This window comes from Haliotis rufescens, unplaced genomic scaffold (assembly GCF_023055435.1).
Source record: "Haliotis rufescens isolate VD_foot unplaced genomic scaffold, xgHalRufe1.0.p SCAF_5, whole genome shotgun sequence".
Classification (NCBI taxonomy): domain Eukaryota; kingdom Metazoa; phylum Mollusca; class Gastropoda; order Lepetellida; family Haliotidae; genus Haliotis; species Haliotis rufescens.
The window spans coordinates 34758634-34786445 of NW_025964223.1; the positions used below are offsets into that span (position 1 = coordinate 34758634).

The following is a 27812-nucleotide window of genomic DNA, read 5'->3' on the forward strand; positions in this document are numbered from 1 at the left end:
TTCCTTTTGTGTAATTTACTTTTACAATTCCAGTCGTATTTGAAGTGGAAGTGCACGATCTGTGATTACCATGTTAAGTTCGGTAATCGTACAATAGATTATACAGTTCATACTTTTCTTTCGTTATCAGACAGCGTTGTGGACAGGGTATGGTGATACATACCAATTAATAACTTATTTGCTTCAAGTGGTGTGTGGGATTAATGTTATATACATTATCAGTCATAGCCGAGGACTGGCGACTTGCAAATGACGCATTCATATTTACCGCTAAAGTTCTTCCATCATTTCCGAGGGACTGACGTGTTCAGTATTCACATATAGGATTGTAACACACTTACAGCCATTACAGGTGAATGACGTGTGTCACAGTCACTTGACTTGGACTCAGCTTAACACCTCCGATAAAGCAGTCCTTCAACCGTGAAATTCAAATTCAGCTCTGTATGCCAAGGTCCCGTCAGTTGTAATTATCCAATATTTACACGAACAGACCCCTAGTGTATTGAGGGGAGGAAACTGTCTGTCAGAAAGTTTTATCGTCTGCTAGCGACATGGCAGACGTCAAATGTAACCAATCGGAACGACATTTACAAACATACGACAAAATTATCGCTTCCGACGTTTCAGCTCAGTAACTTTCGTCTATTCTTTAACACGCTCGACTGATTTGATTCCAATAAGCAACATAATTCAATCCTCGATAAAGCAGATTGTCTGCCATTCTTATTTTCCACCTGTGGTTACAGCGATAACGAGTCTCATGGGGCGGAGGGTAATTGTTGCGGTGAGTGTCAGTCGAGAGTAGCGATTAGCTGAGATAAATCGCAGGACAGCGACGGGGAGGATTGAGACAACAGATAATGTAAAGGATCCACCCCCAGCCTGAAATACAACCTCTTATGACTTATACAAACTTCGAGCTGTGCCTTTTGTAGCGAACTATGACCGGGTAAAGGGATATTATATACATGCAATTATATTTTATTATTACAGCGTAAAATATCATACAGTTTGATGGAGGTAATTAACCTGAAAACAATTGCATTACACACTGCACAGTGAAAGCAATATTCAGAATTAGATGTATTACCAGATGTCATCACTAAATATACGCACAATACTTTAGTGGCATTCGGTATTTGAACCAATTGGGATGGTTGTCATTTCCTATGGATGATTATTTAACTGTGTCAACTGTTTCCAGCAAGTATTTACCTTCATCGGCAATCTGCAGACAACTGCTTATTTTAATTACCTATTTTGTTTATCAGGTGAAATACAATTAAGAGTCACATACATTATGGGCTTGTGGGATACGACTGTGGTTGAAACAAGATTATTTAAAGAAACCGATCCGAGTTATCCTAGACCCCAGGTCTATGAAGGCCGGGGGGGGGGGGGGGGGGGAGGGGCATTGCTGTACCTTGCTTACAGTACTACTTGATATACATGCCTTACAACGAAATGGGGACATAATCGTATCGTAATACCGCAATATCGCGTGATATGACAGAGCAATACATTAAAGATACTCGGATATTTCTGTATAGTATTGAACATACATTCCGACACGTGTACATGTGTATGTAGTTTCTGAAAAGCCAAAAGTAAGAAAGAGAAAGGGCATACCCTGTTATGATTTAGACTTGAGATTCTGGTCGCGGTATTGTGTATCATAATGCTTGAGGGAATGATTTTTCTCCACATAATTTCACTTTATTTGCGTCCCAGAAAAGAGACAAAAACGTTCCTTACTAACGTTTTACTCCTGCCGTGTTATTGTGAACAACTGCTGTGACGATTAAACCATGGGTTAGATCTTCAATACTGCAAGCACCTATTAGTTTGGACTAAGTTGTGTACAGCAACATTTCGATTCATATACACCATTGAAAAGGAAACTTAACATGGTATTATATCATGTTCAAACATTCTAGTTACAATTAATCTAATCCATATTTGAATGTAAACTGAATGCATAAAACATGCGTCACATAAACTGTTTTCAACTGGGTTCTAATTGGATATTACCAACCAAGTTTGTTATAATAGGCTTCCAAAAGAAATTAGGGCTCTTATTACACCCTTATTTGTGTCACAATTGAAAAGTTGAAACACTGAAATGTATCTCACCTTGGATGCAGATGAAACCATGTGTATATTGTGTCTACTTTACATTTGTACAAACTGACGCCATGCTAGTTAATAAAGTCCCAAATCGGAACAAACGAAAGGTCATACACGTGTTAATATTATGTCAGATTTATAAAACGAATACTTAATTACAGAACAGAACATGACCGACATGCCTACGTGTTACAATACCACACCTCAACCACACACATTGTAAGGTGAAATAACAAATATCACGTCATGTTTCATTCTACTGATGTATCTATACATAGTTTTAATGCATATGTGTCAACGTATGTTCAAGTACCTTACTCTGAACAATGAGTCGTCCATCAATAAATAAAGAATATGAAAGTACATATCATAAAGAATCTATTTGAAAGTGCATATCATATAATCCAACTATTTAAATCATATCTCAGTGTGAGTACTTCCTACCTTGTGCTGCTACCTTTCTACCTTATTATATTACAATATTACGCTGACGCGATATTGCGATGGTTCAGTGCGAAAAAGCTTAATCTTAAAACCTCATCACAATTTCTTTTCTCGCATGGTACTGTCGCTCTGCTATAACCGAATATCGCGTATATAGTAAGGTATGATGATGAAATAATTATTCCTCTCAGCCACTCACTAAAGAATTGTGACTTTACAGATAATAAAGTGCAAGGCAGGGTTTTACCTGACACAAAACAGTTCATCCTAACACATACAAAATGTGAATAAACACAAAAACCCAGAAAAATCCCTGGTTGGTGGTAATATATTTAATGTCTACACCACGTCCGTATTATGAATAGTGGTAACAGTCTATTCCCTGTCCTGCGCATGACAATATTCCTGCTAAGCATGACCAACTAAAACATAACGCATCGCATTTACCAAACAACCGCTTAAGCTGAAATGATGAGTTTATAGTTGTTTTCTAATATATAGATATATGGACAGGATACTTCGTCGTTGTAAGTGATTGTTGTTAGTGGCTGGTTCCGCTTCAACCCCCTCGTCATCCAAAGCCACGTCGTAAGCCGATTGATTACACAATTGGCAGTTCTGAGTGTAATACAGAAACCTATTCAATCAAGTTTAGTCTAAACATTCCATAAATGTTTACCTTGTATACGTATATGTTTTTTTAGCACGATTCAAAAGATATAGGGATAAATTTAAGCGCATCTTGCTTGGTGGACACAGCAGGCTTGTAAATTTGTAAGGTCAGGTTAAATGTAACGTGTTGACATTTCTATGATAGTTGCTAATCATATGGAAAATCGTACGTGGAGAATTGGGGTGCACGGGCCGTTACATATAATGCCTGGTCTGTTTTCAAAAGTTACAATCTTGCCTTCAAATATTATCCTGGAAGTTGGAGGTAAACGTACACAGTCGGAGTGCTGGTAAGGATAATAGCTTCATACGACTAATCAGTGAATATTCAGTAAACCGTTCAATGTGTATAATAGATGTCGTTATTCTATATGATAAAAAAAATTCTGCTAAATTAATCCGGTTTCCATCATTGTCTGTAAATAGATTGTCCGACGATAACGGGTGACCAGAGGTAATTATGTGATGTTATATGCATCTCGTCAGCATGCGAGGGGAGGGGACAGATGCTGCTTCATGGACATCGCAGATGACAGAAAGAATATGAATATTCATAATATTATTCACAAATGTTCAAACATGTGTAGTGAGACTGGAGATGTGTGCACTAGTGTGTAAGTCCTACAAGCATGTGTCAATGTTTGAAGCTGTCTCACAGTGCTGACAACTATAGAGGTGGAGTACTGCTCTTTGGTCCTTAGGGCAAATCTTTTTAAGAGATCATCCTCAGTGAGTGAAGAAGAAAGTCAACACAGATATGCGCGGCAAGTGCCAGAGAGGACGTGTAAGCCGCTGCTAAACCACAAGGGAAATTGCTCTCAGCGTGGAGGCACAGCGATATGAAAGCCTACCGTACCCGGCACGTCCTCCTGTCTTCATCTTGTACTGCATGGAGGATGTCGTACAGCCTCACCCCTTCCACCCAACAAACCTGCTACCCAGTCAACAGTGTATGTGTGTCCCACCATGTACTCTCGACCCCCTTTAAGTATTGACATGCTAGGAGATCCAGCCCAGCTGTCCCTTTTACGCTCATTAACGATAAGGACTGCGGTGACGTCAGCTATGAGTAAATACACACGCACTCATCCCATTCTCCTTGCTTTAGCTCTGATTTAATTTTCATTACAAATTATGTAAATGAACATTTAAATATCATTAAAAATGCATTTCCTATGTTATTCTACAACAAAGGCCTGAGGTGACTGCATCGCTGCTGTGTGGCCAAATCTGCCTGTCTGATGACGCCACAAATGAATATTCTGTCTACCCCTTCGTAGAAAGCCTTTATGGGTTCACATATAATACGAGAGAATTTGGTATATAACCCAGTCAAATGGTGGACCTACAGATTCAATAACTCGTTCAAATGTCACCGATGCAGTTAAACTAATGTCTGAAACCACGGACCTAAAACACACACTGAAACACACACTGAATCTAAGGAAATGCTTTCCTTGCTGTAATCTTATACAATTCCTTCATGTCATGTGACTAGCTAGTATAATCCAGCCATGACACATTATGTGAGCAAAATGTGAAATAGGAACTATTACGAGGGGTCGCCTGCATATATATTGTTTGATGTCAAACAGTGACCAAAGGAACGTCAAACATTAAAAAAGGGATAACATGCATGTATTCTCGGTTGTCGAGATCAGTGTCACAATAATATGTTGAACAAAGAGATTGGCATTAAAGTATATTTCATTTCATACTAGCTCTCTCTGTAGCGTGTACCGTTAGAAAGACGGAACATGTTTATTCTAATACTGTGATCGGCCAGGCTACAGGGTTACATTGTCAACAAAACACTGCTTCTAATCTCGATGTTATTGTGTCAATTCATACACAAACCCTCGCATTTTAAGCTTATCCATTCATAACAGTGTCGACATGACGGACTTCGCTCTACGGATTTAATATCAATTTACATCTTTTCTACATTGCTGAAATGAACGCCGTGGGAAACATATATGTTATATAATAAACTGATGTTAGTCGTGATTGGCTGCGGCGATGTTATACTGCAGAGAGAGTTGACATATATGATAATATGGATGTACACATTGGGGACTGTGAGGACATCACATGGTATCTGTAGCGTCCTGAACACTTCTACACACGAGCATTAGATTAAGCAATTCTCATAAGATATGGTTTAAAAACTGCATATCAATGTAACGGGTATTTTGTTTTCCAAAGAATTTAACTTTCTTCAGATTTCATATGTGTCCCCATGTGGTAATATACTACACAACTCGTTGATCTTATAGACAGGGCCGTTGAACTTATATTAAATGACCATACACATATCAGGTTGAAGATTCATTACAGGTAATGTTGGTTTTCCCAAAATTTCCTTATCTTTCCCATGCTGGCAACACAGAGGGAGGAGTAGACGGTAAGGATATTCACACATGTGACACACAAGGGGTAGGTAGTGTGGAGTAGACGGTAAGGAGATTCACACATGTGACATACACACACGGGGTAGGTAGTGTGGAGTAGACGGTAAGGAGATTCACACATGTGACACACACGGGGAAGGTAGTGTGGAGTAGACGGTAAGGAGATTCACACATGTGACACACACACGGGGTAGGTAGTGTGGAGAAGACGGTAAGGAGATTCACACATGTGACACACACACACACGGGGTGGGTAGTGTGGAGTAGACGGTAAGGAGATTCACACATGTGACACACACGGGGAAGGTAGTGTGGAGTAGACGGTAAGGAGATTCACACATGTGACACACACACGGGGTAGGTAGTGTGGAGTAGACGGTAAGGAGATTCACACATGTGACACACACGGGGTAGGTAGTGTGGAGTAGACGGTAAGGAGATTCACACATGTGACACACACGGGGAAGGTAGTGTGGAGTAGACGGTAAGGAGATTCACACATGTGACACACACGGGGTAGGTAGTGTGGAGTAGACGGTAAGGAGATTCACACATGTGACACACATGGGGTAGGTAGTGTGGAGTAGACGGTAAGGAGATTCACACATGTGACACACACACACGGGGTAGGTAGTGTGGAGAAGACGGTAAGGAGATTCACACATGTGACACACACGGGGAAGGTAGTGTGGAGTAGACGGTAAGGAGATTCACACATGTGACACACACGGGGTAGGTAGTGTGGAGTAGACGGTAAGGAGATTCACACATGTGACACACACGGGGAAGGTAGTGTGGAGTAGACGGTAAGGAGATTCACACATGTGACACACACGGGGTAGGTAGTGTGGAGTAGACGGTAAGGAGATTCACACATGTGACGACACACATGGGGTAGGTAGTGTGGAGTAGACGGTAAGGAGATTAATACAAATGACACACACGGGGTAGGTAGTGTGGAGTAGACGGTAAGGAGATTCACACATGTGACACACATGGGGTAGGTAGTGTGGAGTAGACGGTAAGGAGATTAATACAAATGACACACAAGGGGTAGGTAGAGTGGAGTAGACGGTAAGGAGATTCACACATGTGACACACACGGGGTAGGTAGTGTGGAGTAGACGGTAAGGAGATTCACACATGTGACAGGTACTACAATCAATAGGAGAAATAGTTGATAGTACCTTGAGATAGAGGTTTTAGGTGCACATATTTGAACTCTATGTAGGGGTCACGTACAAACTTGATTCCTGGCTGTAATGACTCCTATTCTCAGGTATAATCGAAAGAGAAGAGAATAAAGCGCGCACAGATTTCATGCCTAACCAAACAACGATTGATATTGATGCCAATAGGATACACTGAAAACCTAGAGTAATTGAAAAAGAATTAGTTAGCATACGATGACAACAAATTCGAATGTCTGGCTGCGGCCAGAGGATAAATTAAACTTTTGTCTGTTGATACAATACCGTTTTTCTACGACCTTACTATACAATGGACCGGGTATAAAGCTACGTACGCACATTATGATGAATCGTTACGAAATTAATTGACAATAGGGGACATTGGTTGTTCGTCAAGTCATACGCAACATACCTTTCTGAGCACAACAGTACGACATGAGACCAACTATATGCCACTGCAGGACATGACTGTGACTATATACCACTGCAGGACATGAGTGTGACTATATACCACTGCAGGACATGAGTGTGACTATATACCACTGCAGGACATGAGTGTGACTATATACCACTGCGGGACATGACTGTGACTATATACCACTGCAGGACATGAGTGTGACTATATACCACTGCAGGACATGGGTGTGACTATATACCACTGCAGGACATGAGTGTGACAATATACCGCTGCAGGACATGACTGTGACTATATACCACTGCAGGACATGAGTGTGACTATATACCACTGCAGGACATGAGTGTGACTATATACCACTGCAGGACATGAGTGTGACTATATACCACTGCGGGACATGACTGTGACTATATACCACTGCAGGACATGAGTGTGACTATATACCACTGCAGGACATGGGTGTGACTATATACCACTGCAGGACACGAGTGTGACTATATACCACTGTTGGGCATAAGACTAACTATATACCACTGCTGGACATGAGTGTGACTATATACCACTGCTGGACATAAGACTAACTATATACCACTGCAGGACATGAGTGTGACTATATACCACTGCATGACATAAGACTTACTAAATACCACTGCTGGACACGAGTGTGAATTTATACAACTGCTGGACATAAGACTAACTATATACCACTGCAGGACATGAGTGTGATTATAGACCACTGCTGACATAAGACTAACTATATACCACTGCAGGACATGAGTGTGACTATATACCACTGCATGACATAAGACTTACTATATACCACTGCTGGACACGAGTGTGACTTTATACCACCGCTGGACATAAGACTAACCATATACCACTGCAGGACATGAGTGTGATTATAGACCACTGCTGACATAAGACTAATTATATACCGCTGCAGGACATGAGTGTGACTATACACCCCTGCAGAACATAAAACTAGTTATATACCACTGCAGGACACGGGTGTTACTATATACCATTGCAGGACGAGAATAACTATATATCACTGCAGGACATGAGACCAACTATATGCCACTGCTGGACGTGAGTGTGACTATATACCACTGCAGGACATGAGACTAACTATATACCCATCGCTTGGCATGACCGTGACTATATACCACTGCTGAACATGACCGTAACTATATACCACTGCAAGACATACCACTGCAGGACATGCGTGAGACTATATAGTACTGCAGGACATGAGTGTGACTATATACCACTGCAGGACATGACCGTAACTATATACCACTGCAGGATATCAGTGAGATTATATACCACTGCAGGACCAGAGACTAACGATATACCACTGCAGGACATGAAACTAACTATATGCCACTGTAGCGTAATGTAGCAGATGTCAGTATGTATTTTATTACTTAAACATAGTGAATTACTTCCATGTTTTTATTATAATTTAAACTTACAGAACTACAACAACTAGGGGCAAGTGATTTTGTTTGATGGCAATGGTGGAATTGTGTACCATCAGACATACTTTATTTCTTCAAACGTCCTGTTCCAGAACGTTAAGCGTATCAGTTGATGCACTGGTTACTCTCTTCTAATGATCAGATTGTTTAATGGGACTACAGTTCGGAGCGCAGCAGTACATCATTGAAAATGGCGGTTAACAGGCTTGGTAATTAACCCCTGCGATGATAGCACGTGTTGTTGCGCCTTGGGTGCCAAACTGAGATGATATCTCCAAAGTTATTGTGGAATTTATTGTTGATGAATTAAAGAGGAAATGTGCTGCTTGTGGTTGTTTTAAGACTGTGGCCTAATAAAACTCCAATCTATATAAATTAGAGATACCAGGATAATGAGATCCACATAAAATTACCATTTCTTAGTATCTATAATTGGAATTCAGTGTTAACATGGAATAAGTATAAAAAGCATATCTTAAGAGAAACCTAAAACATCAATTTGTTTAGTTTTAGCTTTTCTGCAGGGACATTGATAGTATTAAAAGATTTTCCAATTGTTTATTTACTAGCATATTATCATAATTCCCAAATAGTTTTGTGATGGAAATTTTGGATGTAGGACACAAGCCACAGAAAATGCAACTAATTTAGGAACCAACCGGGCAGTCGCCTAACATTGAGCCACTGAAATACTCTTGAAATATTCTTTTGAAAGAAAAAGTAAACTCTATATTTAGTGAATGTGTAAGCTATGTTCGATAAATGGCTGATTGTGATGCTGAAAGTTGTGGCCGAGGCACTTCTTGATATTATCTACATCAGGTTAACAGAGCCGTGTTAGCCTACAACGTGGGAGCATAGGCAGATCTTACAGCACTAGAAAAGATCCACATCTTGCCACAGGCCCTATCCTTTCCCGCATGGCAGCATCTTCAAATTAATTGTCCCCCAAGCATTTAGCAATTATAATAACACTCTAGGCAGGCCCCCGCTGTGCTGAACACGCGCGCACTGCCATGTAGGACTTGTTGCGAGCGAGGCGGAAAAAAGAAATTGCAAACGAGGCTGATTATCCTGGCACTCGACAGACAGAGCCAAATATACTTGTCGTGATCAATGATTAAAAACTGGACATCATACTGATCATTTGGACTGATTAATGAACACACATTTGTTTTAAACTTTAAAAGTTATAAGTTTTAAAAGTATAAATTCTATTTTACCATTTACCAAAATTCTGCACCTGTAAAATTAGGTGTTATCAGACGCAATAATTAATACGAATAATATTAACAACAGACACAACTACACAAATAACGATGGGAAGTCGTCTCACTACAGTTTCATTTCAATATCTCACTTCTGTGTCAGAGAAAAGCAAATGCGCACAGTAACTAAATCTTTACAATTTATGGAATCAAACAAATATTGGAGGCATTTTATGGTCTAATAAACCTAGTTTGAGTATCAATGGATGCATTTCATGTCACTTGAGGCGTGGTAGTGTCAACTCGCTGCCGATATAATGTATAAATCATATTGTCCCAACAACAATTGAATATCATAAATTTCAAGGCTCAAGTGGCCCAGATAATAAACATTATTTCACACGTTTGTTACCTTATTTATTCTATGTCAAGCTGAACACATTTATTGCCAATCCAATAAAGTGCAACTCCGGATTATCTAAGAAACAATTTTCACGCCATATGCGAAATCGGAAATTGACTTATGGCTGATATATTAGCTCCAACATCAACAAGTAAATAGGCATTAACCAGATCACTATGTCAGAATGTTCTCTCCAAGTTCGGAATAAAACTCAAATGGAACATACTGCATTTGAAATTTAACAGTTAGGTTTCATCAACCCATGAGTGTAACTAGTAGGTATATTTCCCATCTGTGGACGTCCGGCAGAAAAGAAAATTACATCGCATATATGACATTCGTATGAAGGAAGAATATCACCCGTTTCATTCACCACACTTACTGGTACGTATTTAAATACTCATTGTTCAGAACAATTACCGTTACAGTGTCGACACCGGTTTTATGTACCAATGTATGAGGGAAGTGGACAACATGACCAGAGAAAACGTGGGACACTGCGGAGACTATCATCAACATTTTCACCGATATGGATTTAAAGTGTTTGTTCGGTTGACTAGACAAGACTGTCACACATAGTTACACAATCCGTATTACCGAAGAATGTAAAATAATACATTGTATGACAAGGTGACAAGTCGATGGGCGGGAACGGGTTCCTCACACACGCTCTAATGGCTGGATGTATCCAATACAAATTATCATGACCCTGGGATATTGTCTATATTGTCTATAAGACAAAGGTTCCACAGAAAGCTACCCTGCTTGTATATGTATGGGAATGCGAACAGTCAGGGTGGTGTGTCCTACCTACCTTGCATGTCAACTTTCTATAAGTGTACCGTAAGTGTGAGTTGGCAGAGGGAGGTAATAAGACATATGTGGGACCTACCATCCGGGAACACTGTCCTCATCTTCAGGTAGCTCGTGGACAGTCTGATAATGGACGCCTTGTCCAGCTGGCTAGTGATGGCGGACGGGAGTGGCAACATCTTGGCCAACTCGTAAAACTCCGCATTCTCCTTCTCGCGCCGTGTGCGTGCTGCATTCTTTGATTTTTCCTTCATCGCTTCAACCCTGATAATATGCAGAACATGGTATTAAAATAATATACAGTACATGGTATTAAAATAAAAGGTGTTACGTGTATTAAAATAACATGTTGAACATGTGGTATTGATATTACTTCGAAAGAATCAACTGTGTTAAACCGTCTCAAACAACGTTACCTTACACTAACCACAGATGAAACATAAATTTGAATATAACTCTCATTAATCAAGGTTGTTTCAATTATGTTATTTCATGGTGTTAAAGATCGCATTTTATCCCCTCTCTCAGTAGCCTTCGTAACTAAATAGGTAGAGTGGTCCCTTAGCACATTCTGGGAACTGTATTACAATCGTCAAAATCTTAATTACAAAAATTGATTTCAGCCAGAATATATATTTTTCACTGATATTAAAATAGAAGTCTCCAGAAAAATAGATAGAACGGTAGTACAAACTAGTGAAAAATAAATACAACGATCTTCCATACAAAAGAAATGAAAGAACGAGCTAAACTGATGACCACCTGGAAGTTATGAAGGCGTTTTTATTTATTTATTTATTTATTTAGTTATTTTTTCATTTATTTAGAACCTTTTAAACATTATTTTTTTATGGCATTTCAACTAAAACCTCACATAAAATTACATTTACATAGGTATGTAGTATGTTCCGAAAATAATGTGATCATGATCTGCTGGTGAGTGACAAGTAGGGCATATTTCCCGGGGTTGTGGGTTAGGCGCCAATATTTATAGTGACACAATATATGGGAAATGCCGCGTGAGTTCAAGAATAATTTGTTTCATGTGTTCACAGTCGTGGTATGTTCTAGTAACCAGATTTGTTTTTTCATTAACCCTCATTCGTACTATTTAAAATATTCTTGAAAGAAACAGATATTCCTGTTTCAAAACCCATTTTCTAAAACGGCATCTGAAAATGCCATGCGTAGGTTTGGGGAAAATATTGGTTAGCTCGTACTCCACGGGAGAGGTGAAATATTCCTCTCACAAACTCTTTCACAACCTGTACTTCCCTACCCCACTCAAACTCTACCCCAATCATTCTGAAAACACACCCTTAAGAATCTCAGTTATTCTCATTGTGTGGAAACACATACTGTCAGCAAATTGGTAGATGGAATTTTGACAGAATCTAATTACATTCAATCCCGGGAACAATAGCCTCCAGGTGGGTGCAGCCTCTGACTTGCAGCTACTATTTACCTAGATTGCCGCTCAGAGTTACACAAGTATACAACTGCCCAAGTATACAACTGCCAGACTTAGTAGAGGCAGATATAGTCAAGTGCGTGTTTGGGGGGTAGAATCTACCGTGATTCATCAACAACACCCATCATACCCCAAAGTTCATATTTTAATGTCTCAATGGAAAGCAGGCAGTTGAAGGGTATTCAGTCGGTGATCCGCCAGATCAAGTTCAAAGTAACGATAGACTACGCTGTAAACTCAGTATGTGACAATAGAAAATGTTTCATTGATTCACAGGAACTGTTAGTTTGCTTGCAGTGTTCATTCTATGTATACGAATAAATTATGGTATGTACATGTGAGTTCGTACTGCACATACAAACGCACGTCATAAATATATGCCTCAGTGCGCGTGTGTGCACGGGGCTCACGAAATGTGCCTTGTTCGGATATCACCGATGATTATTTTCAGACTGTCTATTGGTGACGTGAGTAACACGTCTGGCGAGCCTTCGATAAGTTCTGCAAGGAACACATCCTGTTGATGCTCTTTGATGGTCTCTGGTAAAATACCCAAAAAAAAGAAGTGCGCCACTTCAACCAAAACAGCCAAGGGTTTCAAATATACTAGAACATATGCATATCAACGGAATTCGTCGATACTTTTCTTTATATTTTAAATATATATTTGATTGTGTCCACCTGTAAATAAACACTATTTTATATCAGATATGCATGCATCGGAAATATATTATGTAGAATACGGTTTATTTATGACATGAAGTAAAAGTCATAATATAATATAATATAATATAATATAATATAATATAATATAATATAATATAATATAATATAATATAATATAATATAATATAATATAATATAATATAATATAATATCATGCGCAATATTGACTTAAATTTAATATTGAGGTCTTGTGTGGACTTGTATGTTGAGGTGTATATTGAGAGGTTTTGTGTGTTGATGGTACTAGTACGTCGCTCTTGTGCCTCCACCCCCAACCCTCCTTTCCCGGTCTCCTCTCTCACTGCTCTTCCTACATACTCAATCTCCATATGTAAACATTTCCTGTCTCCAACTCACACAAATTGGCCCGTGTAAAACACAATTTGCGGCAGGGCTTCAAAGCTCACCATTAACCTGTAACGACGCCGGGTATATGTCGCCCACTACACTGTTACGGACCCCGTCCTTTGCGCCCATCCCCGCTCCTCCCCGACTCGGGGACCCTTGTTAACAGTAGTTGTACAAGCACCTAACTGAGGCAGCCTCCGCTATTCGAACACGTATGTGCCTAGTTTTGCGAACAAAGCAATATACATATTTCAAAGTAGAGATGAAAATTAAGTGCATTTTGTCAACACGGTCTTGAACTTGTATGTCAATAAATTTCAAAACAAAGAGCTTTTGAAAATGAGTTACAGAGAGTATCTGGCAGTGACAAATAATTATTCACCATTGGAATGACATGACTAGTTGTATATTTCACTAGATTATTCACTAAATAATTTCAAAATCCTTATTTTACAATATTGACAAATAATATGATTGGAATCTCACACAGCGTATGCGTGATAGTACGTATTTCTTGTGGTATATGATATGAGGAAAAGGTCGGGCGTTATCTGAGAGATGCAATCAATTATCCCAGCTCATGTAAATTGCAAGAGTGATAATTTGCACACAAGGGACTTGAATTTTAACTAGGGTTTCCCTTTGATGTCTCGACTGGCCTGTTAACCTTACGTTTGCCAAGCTTATTATTTTGGCACCCTTGTATAGTAGATGTATTGTTATCTAAAATATCACACAAGTTTTGTGTGCTCAGTTACATAAAGCTCGAAGGATGAAATCACTTCCAAAAAGCCATCTTGAAAAGATCAATTTGGGAGACTGAAATACGGATTACATGTGTCTTCTGCAGCTCCAGCCGGCCTCAACTATCGTCTCAAGATAAACTTATTTGTTCGTGATAAAGTCTAAGACTCCAGTGAAATATGCCCCTTTCATGTTTTGTATAAGGTGTGGACAGCTTTGTGGATGTGAATGTGTTTATCGGCGAGGGGTGTATATAGATAGCGCAGGCCGCTGTACGTACATGAATATGTCCCCATGCACGCTCGCCATACTGTCACCCTAATCTTGTTACTTTCCATTTTCAAAAAGATTACATGCCAATTTTTATTATTATTACTTTCAAAGCTCGCATCAGCAGATATAACATGTGCGCGAGGCCGTTGTTGATTTGATGTTACTATCCAATTCGGGTAATACCAACGAATGAAATTCTAAGGAATGGTGCAGTAAATTGCAAAATAGATTTACAAATTTTGAAAAGAATAAAAATCAACAACATATCAGCACAATAAAACCGTGAATAATAATTAGCTGTTTACACATGTCACCTTAAAGCTTGCTTGAGGTGGACAATGCCACAAGCTACAGCTGACAGCGGCCGATATGTAAATGCATGTCGCTTTCTTGTGTATTGCGGGAATTGACACGGCACCTTCTGACGCCAGTCCAGCATGGCGGCGGCCGACCACACATGTCAAACTTCATCTGACTTCATCTTCAAAATGTTCCTAGTTACTATACACGTATGAAAGTTAATGGGAACATTAACATCGTGCACCTGTGTACTTTGTTTGATAACCATATATTTACAAACAAATTTCCGAAAGTTGAAAATGCTGAAATATTTAAGTAAACAATGAAGAAATGAAGTTATTTATATATAAACTAAATCAAATTGAGCGTCTCTTACCTCTCATGTTTTTCCGTGCACGCTTCTGTGTCGTTAGAGGCGCAGCCTCCCTCCCCGCTGTCTGATCTGAAACATTACCAACAAACAAATATTACAATATATATTTTTTTAAACACCAAATATTCCCTTCTGATTGTTAAAATCCACAGACAAGAATGTTAATGATATGTACTTGTGCATTTTAATGTTTTGCTAAGCTCAATTTTCGACAAATTTTCAACAAAATTCGGTAATTAAGACAAGAGTGTTAGGAGACAATAAGAAATATATTTACACTAGCAATATTCGTCGTGCTGACACACATGTTTTGGCATTGAAATGTTTTGTAATAAACAAGGCGGAACTGCACTCAATATCTGTTTCTGTCAACATCGATCGCACAGAATTGTTGAGAACAGGGATATTGTCTATAAACACACAAATAACATACACTCGTGACGGCTACTGCCTACATGGTAGACTCGCTCCCCGTGGCGTGGACAAAACGCAGACAGTATTTCCGTGTGAAATGTCAACACCAACAAAGGTGCAGCAACAACGCCGGCTACGTGCACACAGGACAACAGCCACTTTTAAAGTTGTCAGTTTCACAACTGCTGGAAACGAGTATCCGACAAGCTTGATGTTGTCTTGAGCGGTGTGAGGTGGACACGTGTGGGTCCCAGGTACCGAGTTCAATAGGTCCTGATAGCTGTTACAGTAGATCCTTGCTATGCTGACCACATGGTATTATAGATGTCACCTCCCAGGCCATTACACTGCTAGCCACGCGCTTCTTTCCCGTGTTTGTGACGTTATCTAGCTCTCTAGTGGTCACTCCTCGCCATTTGAGTGAGACTGGCCAGGGCTGACAGTGTGTCACCGGCAACCTGGGGATCTCAGCTAGACACTGAGAGAAGTCACCACTGTTATAATAATTAATTCTTATGTTGATGTCAAGTTGAGAGCACGTGATCACTGCCAGTAGATGGGAACCGTCACGGAAGCACCTACTAAAGCGACGCATACACAAAACGTGTTCGGTTTATCAATTCAAACCTGTCGACTTGAAATGATATTTTACCGATTCGTATTGCTAATTTTTGAGGAGGTTTGCTTATCGCTCTAGTGGAAATGTCAATCTCAAATCGCCGCGGACAGGAGGCTGATCTTGTGTCAATTGCTGACAAATCATCGATCAATCTGCATACGTGGGAGTCACGTCCAGTGTTCCCATTGGTTTACGTTTTGCCTTGTGGCGGCGAGCTGAGAGGAAGGCATGAACGGGGCGGGGCTCCCGTACCATACAAGCACTGCCCTCATTGTCTGAGTCGGCTGGGGCTGTAAATAGGAGATGATGATCAGTACGTCCGAGGTTATCACAAAATGTGTGCCTCTGTTACTATTGAATATCACTTGCTATGAGCAGACCAGAGTCAATGGGCATCCCGTGTGCTGAGTGCTCTACCCGTTCATTCAATAGCAGATAGCGACCCCTGTTCTTGAGTCATTTAACAAACACAGTGAGTGATGACTTCTGATGTTCTCAAGATCTACTCCAAGCTGGTCGTTACTGGCAAGGCTTAACCCATACCTCCACACATTGTATGGCGTCAATGAATATAGCCCATGCCTCATTTCACACCTACAAAGCGTGTTAGCTAACTCCAACATGTCGGTATGCTCTTCTTCAAGTGCCAGCTTTCTCACATACGGCAGTCAACGCACGGCTACTGCACCCGGCGACATACAAGGATAGCCAAAGACGAATACGCATACAGATTTAGCTCTTGTTATGGACATGCGTGATAATGTTAGTAAACAATATAACTAAGCACAGACATCTGCTGACGTAACGTGCGTTGGTTCGTAGTGGGACTTTATTCTGCAGACTGTCATTTGTCGTTTTATCCCCTGTCATCATCATTTTGTGCAATAATGCTGAAAGTGACGCAAGAATATACACTATCACTCACTTGTATTATGTGAACGTTTATGAACTTTGCTAACTTTAATATCTTAAACACCACCGATAGCACTGTCCCTTGTCAGGCTTGGGATGAATGGAAACAAGGCATAACACAGAAACCTTAACCCCACCATGACTTGTGTAGGGGCCATCACTTCCCCTCGTAGAGAGACGACCATGTCCCCCCAGACCATACCCACTGGGACATACGTCATCAGCTGCCAACTCAACAAATACAAGAATAAGCAATTATTACAAATTAGATCAAGGAAAGTTTGTTATAACCCAACCGAGACCTGCACATTATTGTTGCTAACGTTTCAGTATCGCCAAAGAGTGACAAACTGGTGGATTTCCCAACCTTCAGCCTATTAAGATAATCAGATTAGAAGGGCCGTGTAGTTGGATATTACACTTGGCCCCTGTTGTAAGATAGGCTTTATCTTAAGCAAATCCTGTCCTAATTCTGGGAATTTTATCACTGCGAAAGTCCCTTGATCAAATAGATTTCTGACACCTGTTTTGGTCATGAAATTGACCACGGAACCTCCCCGCGAACTCAACAGACAAGTTGAATTTCACAGTCCATAGTTGGGAACTCCGCAAATAAAAATGTCCAACCGTCTTGCTAATTTTATGGATCTAGAGGTTGTGTTTTCTCTATCTCGGTAACGCTTTCAGCTACTTTCCTAACTCAAATACATCATTAACGCTTCCTTATGTCGTCCTATATGTAGTATATGGCCACTGAAGCTTTCTTTTTGGGTCTTTGTCAAAGAAAACAAATATCTATCAGAAAACCTTAATCCCTCCCTATGCCTTTATATCTGGGAAATCCTGTTGAGGGATAGTTAAGTTGATCAGTATTGCCGGGCCATCTAACAATGGAGGTTCGAGAGCCAGGTATTGACAATAGTTTATGGCGTACTTAGGAAAGCCTAGTGTTAGATGTCACATACAACTTAGTTTTACCGCGTGAGGACCAGTGCGTCAACTCAAGTGCATCAAGGACATGACATACCAGTTTGTTTACGTTTCATGTAACTTTATGAAACTAGTGCATGTGTAGCAAACAATATTTTCTTCATACTCTCAAAGCTGCATTTCATACTGATGTACTTGTAAACACAATTCATGTTCCCTACAGAAACACATCCTACACACACTGCTGGTCTCTCTGGCATGTACGCCCAATCTATGCTCCAAACAAAAACACTCCCTTTTCTGGCCCCACCCCATCAGCAAAACACAAAAAAACCATCACCATTGCAACCCACAAAAAAGACAACCAGTCTCTTTGGAATGGGAAAGAAATGGGCAAATCTTCTGCCACGAGATAGGGTAGGGGGTCTCACATGCTGTAGGGGTAGAAGCTTGGAGCTAGCGCTGAGCGGCCCTGTCGTTATTCACTGCACTAGTAAAGGAGACAGCAGCCACCTGCGATCTGAGCAATACAAAGCCCAGGAGGGGATCGCGAGGGTTGCTAGGTTGGAGTCGGACGGGGGTAATCATGTCATTGAAAGCCTCGGAGCGCAGGTGTGACTGTGTGTTTACTTGGGCCAGGCGAACTATTTGGCTCACGGTTTCCTCAGATTTATTAGAAATACCATAAAGTAGACACCTCGTACCCGAACAGGAAAATGATAATGCCACGTCGGGTTTTCTTGTCGCTTATTTAGAGAACATTGTCACTTTTACCTCTTGTCCACTTTGACTTTCGCTTTATGATAGGACAGCAGTCACGTGATACATTGGACAGCCCTCTTCTTTTGTTGAATGATCATTATTACGTTTTTTACCGTAAGTGTTCATATCTTAATCTAGAAATTCACACTTTGTTCCCAATGAACGCCTTCTGAGGGTGTTTCAAAGATAGGAACACATTTTATTGTATAACAACCCCTGGCGTACTCTGGGTCTGGAACAATTAAGCATAGATATCACTAACAAAGTCGTGTTTGCACGGAAAAGTACATTAACAAGATGGAATGTTCAATCTGTACAACATAGATACCAGGGACAAATATGTACAATTTCGATAAAAGAGAAAAAAATGTACATTATCAGTTCAGCAGACACATCGATACACTATCGATACCGGAGACATATTAGTACAATATCGATATAGAAGAAACATCGATACAATATCGATACTGGAGACACATCAATATATATCGATACACATTTGTATATCAGCAGCATGATATCAATATTATGAATTACTGCGGACAAGTGTTTATAATTCCTAGTGATATATCTGACGTCATATATCTAGTTTCCCGACTAGGCTGTGTGAGTGTAGCGGCATTGATGATATCACTAGAACACTGATTGCAATTGTTACGTGATCACATATTCCCAGGAAAGTTTTAAGGCCGACGGACACCTGGCATTAGCTCATAAGACAAAACTACGAGACGTCGTGGCGTTTTCTGGAGTAAATATAATTTGAACGAGTTTGACAGTTGGTCTCATTCAGGGCAAGGTCGTGTAGGATACAGTTTGTCTGTAATCTTCTGTTTACATTTGGATGAACATCTGCATGTACCTGTATATGTATCTTCTGTTGTTTCTATCTGTGTGATCACATCCAAGGTGCCGCTGTACAAAACAACCTTAGCGCTACGACTCTCGCAAGTCTATCGTAAGGTATGGGATTTACGATCACCTTGCGCTAAGATCGCTTTATACAACGGCACCCTGGACACATATTATGCGTAAGTGTAATTTAGGCGAATTCGAGCAAGTGTCCAATATGTCCTTTCTGTGATTGGCAGAGATACAAACTGTGCATAAAAGAAACTTGACATAGATACTTGACCGAAGACGTGACCAGTGCGCATGAAGAGATTGCACGTGACATAGAACCGCATAATGACTAAACTCCCATCAAAGTGAGCATGCGTCAGTGTTTGTCCACAGCACATAGTTTGTACCATGCAATAACACGTTATTAGGCCGCCTTGTTAAACTTCCTATTTAAATAATAAACCAAGTCAGGTATGATGTACAAATCTAGAGCAATGAAATATCATTTCAACGAAATTCGGTTGTGAATAAAAAAAGGCCCTGCTCTTAGGAAAAAGTATTTTCAAGGGGCAACGTTTCAGGAAAACTAAAGAATACCTTCTTTTGTTGTCATCCTTGGAACTGTAGTGTCTGTACTTTTCATGAATGTAGAATATATGTACCACTCATTCACGTGGATTATTTGTTTAGTTCAGGCAAAGGATATTGGTATTATTCATACATATAGAATATCGATACTAGTCAATCATGTAGAATACTGGTATTATTCATGCATATATAATACTGATACTCTTCAACAATGTAGTATACTGGTATTATTCATGCATATATAATGCTTATACTCTTCAACAATGTAGAGTTTAGTCATATACAATCATGTAGAATACTGGTATTATTCATGCATATATAATACTGATACTCTTCAACAATGTAGTATACTGGTATTATTCATGCATATATAATGCTTATACTCTTCAACAATGTAGAATACTGGTATTATTCATTCATATAAATATTGTTGCTATGAGAATATATATTATTTTCACGTAAAACGTACATATGTTCCGCCACCAACATAATATCTATGATGCTTATGGAATTAGAATGTGTATATCATTCATGAGCTGTGAATATATCCTATAATAATGGCATATTGTTTTATCGTGAAGTACTGAACGATGGTGGTTATATTTGTTTCCGCAATATCTCTAAAGTCTGATTTTAATTACCTATGGCACAAGGATATATTTGTAAGTACGGCTCGTATCTATGAAGCTGGGATATATTTGTATGTATCTATAAAGCTAGGATATATATCTATGTATCTATGAAGCTGGGTTTTGTATGTATCCGCAAAACAAGGATGTATTATTAGTTATCCACACATTGTTAGTACAGCCATGCAGCCAGCCACCATGTACCCTCCTTCCTGTCTATCCCCTACCCCTTTCCCTCCCTGGATCATCCCCTCACCGACAACCAATGGAAGACATCGTGTAATCCCCACCTTATCACACAAATGCCAAGCAAGCTTATTAGCATAGCTATGAAAATCTAATGAATGTGTTGACCAAATACTGTATAATGTTTTCTCATTTCCACTAATGAGATTTGTAAATTAGTTTAAAATGTGCAAAGTCACTTCCCAAAATGGAGGGTGAAATAAATGGAAATTGTAAGGACATCACATGATCATCTTCTGTCAGGGCGGCTGGAGCAAAGATCGCCCACAATTTGATGCGGAGCTGGGAAGGAATACACTTTCATAATTTCATGCATTTTCGTGTGGCCAGGATCGACCAGGAGATACAGCGCATTTACACACATTCACTGTCAAACACAAAGAAATGGTAACTTGATTTTCCAATTTAAATTATATAAATAACAAGCCCCTCTTCAACTTTCACATGTTAAGAAAGTAACAGTTTGATGTTATTTAGGGTATATATTGACTTTAACTTTTGTCTTCGACAATTTTCTATCTTTTACATAACCGATGAATTGTAAAGATAGATTTTAGTCTATCCTGACATTCATATAGTATCCTAACATTGATATTGTATCCTTACATTGTTCGTTGTATAATTGACAAGTGTAACAACGATTTTGTTTCTATTCATATGAAGTACAAGTATTGTCGAAAGTTATACCCGACGTCCAAGTGACACATTGACATGTTACATCAGCAGCTGGTTTAGTCATTAGTTCGAACCGGGAAGCGTAATGCAGTCAAAATCAAACTAATCAAATAACAAAAACCCAAGCCCATCTTGAGTTCCAAGTCAAACGATTCCTATCTCATCCCACCGTTATATAAACATTTACAGTCTAACTAAACACAAGTAGATGTTACTAAAGTTCGATTTCGGTCAGTAAAGAGGCCACATAAGAAAACATGCACTGAAACATGCATTGTCAGCCTCTGACAATGTCACTTATGTTAATTACAGCTCATTGATCATATGTAGTCACAATAGCTGCCAAAGTAAACCTTCTATTTACATGTAGAGGTGAGACAAACGTCTGTGGTCTATATTCCTGATAGTCCCAAGTTGAATGATGATATACAGAAGTCGGTCATCACAGATAATGATATATTTTAGAACCACACCCGATGCAAATGGTGGAACACAGATACTGTGATCGAGGTAGACAGACATGAGATCACCAAACAAAGATGGAGGGAAATGAAACCGTCTACCGATTCGTTTACCTCCAAATGACAGAGCAGTCGCACTAATTAGAGACAATTACATTTCAAGATTTACAGTCTACCGCAGCCCCACCCGATGTAGATGGTAGAACGCTTGGACGACCACCAAATAAACATGGAGGGAAATGAGACCGTTTACAAGTTCGTTTACAAATGCCACTCATGAACTGTAGTGTTTGGAAGGAAAAATAAAAGTATCCTGTGAAAAGGAGAAACGCAAATACAGACGGATGAACTTAGACACCAGGAGACCAGCAAATACAGAATGATGAACAGAGACACCAGGAGACCAGCAAATACAGAAGGGTGAACAGAGACACCAGGAGACCAGCAAATACAGAAGGGTGAACAGAGACACCAGGAGACCAGCAAATACAGAAACATGAACAGAGACACCAGGAGACCAGCACATACAGAAGGGTGAACACAGACACCAGGAGACCAGCAAATACAGAAACATGAACAGAGACACCAGGAGACCAGCAAATACAGAATGATGAACACAGACACCAGGAGACCAGCAAATACAGAAACATGAACAGAGACACCAGGAGACCAGCAAATACAGAATGATGAACACAGACACCAGGAGACCAGCAAATACAGAAACATGAACAGAGACACCAGGAGACCAGCAAATACAGAATGATGAACACAGACACCAGGAGACCAGCAAATACAGAAACATGAACAGAGACACCAGGAGACCAACAAATACAGAATGATGAACACAGACACCAGGAGACCAGCAAATACAGAAACATGAACAGAGACACCAGGAGACCAGCAAATACAGAATGATGAACACAGACACCAGGAGACGAGCAAATACAGAATGATGAACATAGACACCAGGAGACGAGCAAATACAGAAACATGAACAGAGACACCAGGAGACCAGCAAATACAGAATGATGAACATAGACACCAGGAGACCAGCAAATACAGAATGATGAACATAGACACCAGGAGACGAGCAAATACAGAAACACGAACAGAGACACCAGGAGACCAGCAAATACAGAATGATGAACAAAGACACCAGGAGACCAGCACATACAGAAGGGTGAACAAAGACACCAGGAATCCAGCAAATACAGAAGGATGAACAAAGACACCAGGAGACCAGCAAATTCAGAAGGATGAATATAGACACCTGCAAATACAGAAGGATGAAAATAGTTGTTTTGTTGTTAAACGCCGCACTCATCAATATTCTAGCTACGGCGGTCTGTAAATAATCGAGTCTGGACAAGATAATCGGATGAACATAGACACCACGAGACCGGCAAATACAGAAGGATGAACATAGACACCACGAGACCAGTAAATACAGAAGGATGAACATTGACACCACGACACCAGTTAATACAGAAGGATGAACATAGACACAAGCAAATACAGAAGGATGAACAAAGACACCATGAGACCAGCAAATACAGAAGGATGAACATAGACACAAGCAAATACAGAAGGATTACCATAGACACCACGAGACCAGCAAATACAGAAGGATGAACATGGACACCATCAAATACAGAGGATGGGCATATACACCAGAACATCAGCAAATACAGAAGGATAAATGCAGACACCAGTTGACCAGCAAATACAGAAGGATGAACATAGACACCACGAGACAAGTAAATAGAGAAGGATGAACATAGACACCATGAGACCAGTAAATACAGAACGATAAACATAGACACCACGGGACTGGCAAATACAGAAGGATAAACAGGGACACCACGAGACCAGTAAATACAGAAGGATGAACATAGACACAAGCAAATACAGAAGGATCAACATAGACACCACGAGACCAGCAAATACAGAAGGAAGAACATAGACACAAGCAAATACAGAAGGATGAACATAGACATCACGAGACCAGTTCATACAGAAGGATGAACATAGACACCACGAGACCGGCAAATACAGAACGATAAACATAGACACCACGGGACTGGCAAATACAGAAAGATAAATATAGACACCAAGAGACCAGCAAATACAGGAGGATGGACACTGGACACCAAGAGACCAGCAGATACAGGGGGATCGACACTAGACACCGGGAGACCAGCAAATACAGGAGGATAATTAAGACACCAGGAGACCAGCAAATACAGAAGGATAAATATAGACACCAAGAGACCAGCAAAAACAGAAGGGTGGAAACTAGAAACCGGGAGACCAGCAAATACAGGAGGATGGACACTAGACACCAAGAGACCAGCAGATACAGGGGGATGGACACTAGACACCGGGAGACCAGCAAATACAGGAGGATGGATATAGACACCAGGAGACCAGCAAATACAGAAGGATGAACATGGACACCATCAAACACAGAGAATTTGCATGGACACCAGGACATCAGCAAATACAGAAGGATAAATACAGACACCAGGAGACCAGCAAATACTGGAGGAAGGAAATAAGACACCAATGGACCAGTAAATACGGATGGATGACTTTTAACATAGACACTAGCAAATACGGGTGGATGAACAAAGACAACAGGGGACCAGCAAATACAGGAGGATGGACATTAGACATCATTGGACCAACAAATACAGGAGGATGGACACCAGGAGACCAGCAAATACAGAAGGATGAATAGAGACACCAGGAACCAGCAAATACAGAAGGATGAACATAGACACTAGCAAATACAGGAGGATGGACAACAGATAACAGGGAAACAGCAAATACAGAAGCATGAACATCATGCACCAGGGGTTCTATAGATGGATATATAACAGGGAACAAACTAACGTAATAGATAGATAATCATTACTGTCAGACAAGTCTATCAACATTTACTCAGGTATTTAAAGGCTATTGCACCTTTTGTAATGGGCGACTTAGCTCAACTCAAATACTCTCGACCTCTTTTAAATATTGAGTTTAAATTCGCGAAGGGTCTTTTAATTTTTATTTTTGTTTAAACCTTTTAGCCTAGGATCCCCAGCTTGAGCAAATACTTTGACATGACTTTGTTGACTATACAAACTATTGTGGCTCGAATGGCCGCAGAAAAGTGCCCCCTGGCAAGCCCAACATTTGCAGTTTTTTTAAGCGAGTGGCGTTTGCTGTGTTGCAAGAATCATTTGCCGTACGTGAGTGTCATTCTCTCTGGTCAATTGTCGTCACCGGCCACCGCTTCGTGTACACTGACCATTTAGAAGCAAGTCAGGACAAATATTCAACACTACTGTTGGATATCCTAAACAGCTTGTACTTCCATAGATATAGAAGTTGCACTGTAATTACCACAGTCTTCCTAACTGTAGTTTATGCTGCATCGACAAGAACAGTCTTCCTAACTGTAGTTTATGTTTCATCGACTAGAACATTCTTCCTAACTGTAGTTTATGTTGCATCGACTAGAACAATCTTCCTAACTGTAGTTTATGTTTCATCGACTGGAACAGTCTTCCTAACTGTAGTTTATGTTGCATCGACTAGAACAGTCTTCCTAACTGTAGTTTATGTTGCATCGACTAGAACATTCTTCCTAACTGTAGTTTATGTTGCATCGACTGGAACATTCTTCCTAACTGTAGTTTATGTTTCATCGACTAGAACATTCTTCCTAACTGTAGTTTATGTTGCATCGACTAGAACATTCTTCCTAACTGTAGTTTATGTTGCATCGACTAGAACAATCTTCCTAACTGTAGTTTATGTTTCATCGACTAGAACAGTCTTCCTAACTGTAGTTTATGTTGCATCGACTAGAACAGTCTTCCTTACTGTAGTTTATGTTGCATCGACTAGAACATTCTTCCTAACTGTAGTTTATGTTTCATCGACTAGAACAGTCTTCCAAACTGTAGTTTATGTTGCATCGACTGGAACAGTCTTCCTAACTGTAGTTTATGTTGCATCGACTAGAACAATCTTCCAAACTGTAGTTTATGTTGCATCGACTAGAACAGTCTTCCTAACTGTAGTTAATGTTGCATCGGCTGGAACATTCTTCCTAACTGTAGTTTATGTTGCTTCGACTGGAACAGTCTTCCTAACTGTAGTTTATGTTGCATCGACTGGAACAGTCTTCCTAACTGTAGTTTATGTTGCTTCGACTGGAACAGTCTTCCTAACTGTAGTTTATGTTGCTTCGACTGGAACAGTCTTCCTAACTGTAGTTTATGTTGCATCGACTGGAACAGTCTTCCTAACTGTAGATGCATTACTTGCCGCCTTAATGTATGACTCCCATACCCGTCAAATACAACTCTTGTGCTCACGGTCAACGCTAACAGATCATGTGACCACTAGCGTCTGTCGTGATCCCGAACATTGTATAATGTATCGTGCATGGTGTAAGTGACATGTGAGTCCATCGAATTTCCATTTTTCGGTCCAAATCGCTCGCATTCTCTAAGTTTTCAGTTAATTTTCTGCCAGTTAGTTTTGTTTGACATGAGATTAGGAGAGCGGGAGAGCGAAATATGATTCCCTTCGGCTGCGAGACCCTTAGATGATTGCTAGAAAATTACATTATCATATGTCAATATACAATATTCGAACGCAAGACGACAAGACCCAATACAATTGGTGGACACTGAACAGACTGGCCACATCACCAAGTAAATGTTTATAATTTATCGCACGCTGACAAATACGCGGAAATAGTCCAATAGTAACGTGTAACGTCCTGAACATAATTTGTTTTGATATTTAATGTGCATATAACGAATATAATAAGTTTGTAAAAGTGGGTATTAATTAGGCCCTACACGATACTGAACACGTGGAGATGCCCTGGTGATGGGACGTAACATACAGCATTTTGCATACAAAACTGAAACTATTGTATCATAATGATGGTGTGAAAACGTGCAGAAACTGAGCACTGTCTACACAAGCCTTACATAAGAAAGATACATCTTGTCAAAACACTCATATTGTTTTAGGTTCATGGAGCTTGTAGGCGAGACACATTTTCTTGAAAATAGAAGACATGTAAAGAATACAAAAAATATTCCCAACCATTTTTCCTCACGGACTGTGTTCCGTAAAAACAGAGCTCATTTGTTGACAGAAAACTATGTAAAACCGGAGTGGACCCGACAAAAACCAACTGAGGTCGCTACAGGAAACACTCAATCTTTCGTCGAAAATAGTGGACGAAGAAAATGAGTTTCAATTTGAGATAATTGCCAGCCCACGTTGGTGAAGCACGGCCAGGTGAAACAGTATCTC

At 40.0% G+C, this 27812-nt stretch overlaps 1 protein-coding gene across 6 annotated transcripts in view; it reads right to left on the reverse strand.

Moving 5' to 3' along the window:
- LOC124114715 (single-minded homolog 2-like) overlaps nucleotides 1-27812 on the reverse strand; it is a 136408-nt gene that overhangs the window by 46676 nt on the left and 61920 nt on the right. For 3 of the 6 annotated variants that reach the window (XM_046475417.2, XM_046475420.2, XM_048384171.1), the window contains exons 2-3: nucleotides 15406-15471; nucleotides 11247-11431 (exon numbers count right to left, since the gene is read on the reverse strand). In XM_046475417.2, coding sequence (XP_046331373.1) covers nucleotides 11247-11431; nucleotides 15406-15471 — 251 coding nt within the window. Of the gene's footprint in view, nucleotides 1-11246; nucleotides 11432-15405; nucleotides 15472-15679; nucleotides 15800-15835; nucleotides 16482-27812 lie in introns of those variants that run through there. The other 3 variants (XM_046475421.2, XM_046475419.2, XM_046475416.2) reach the window with 3 other exon arrangements.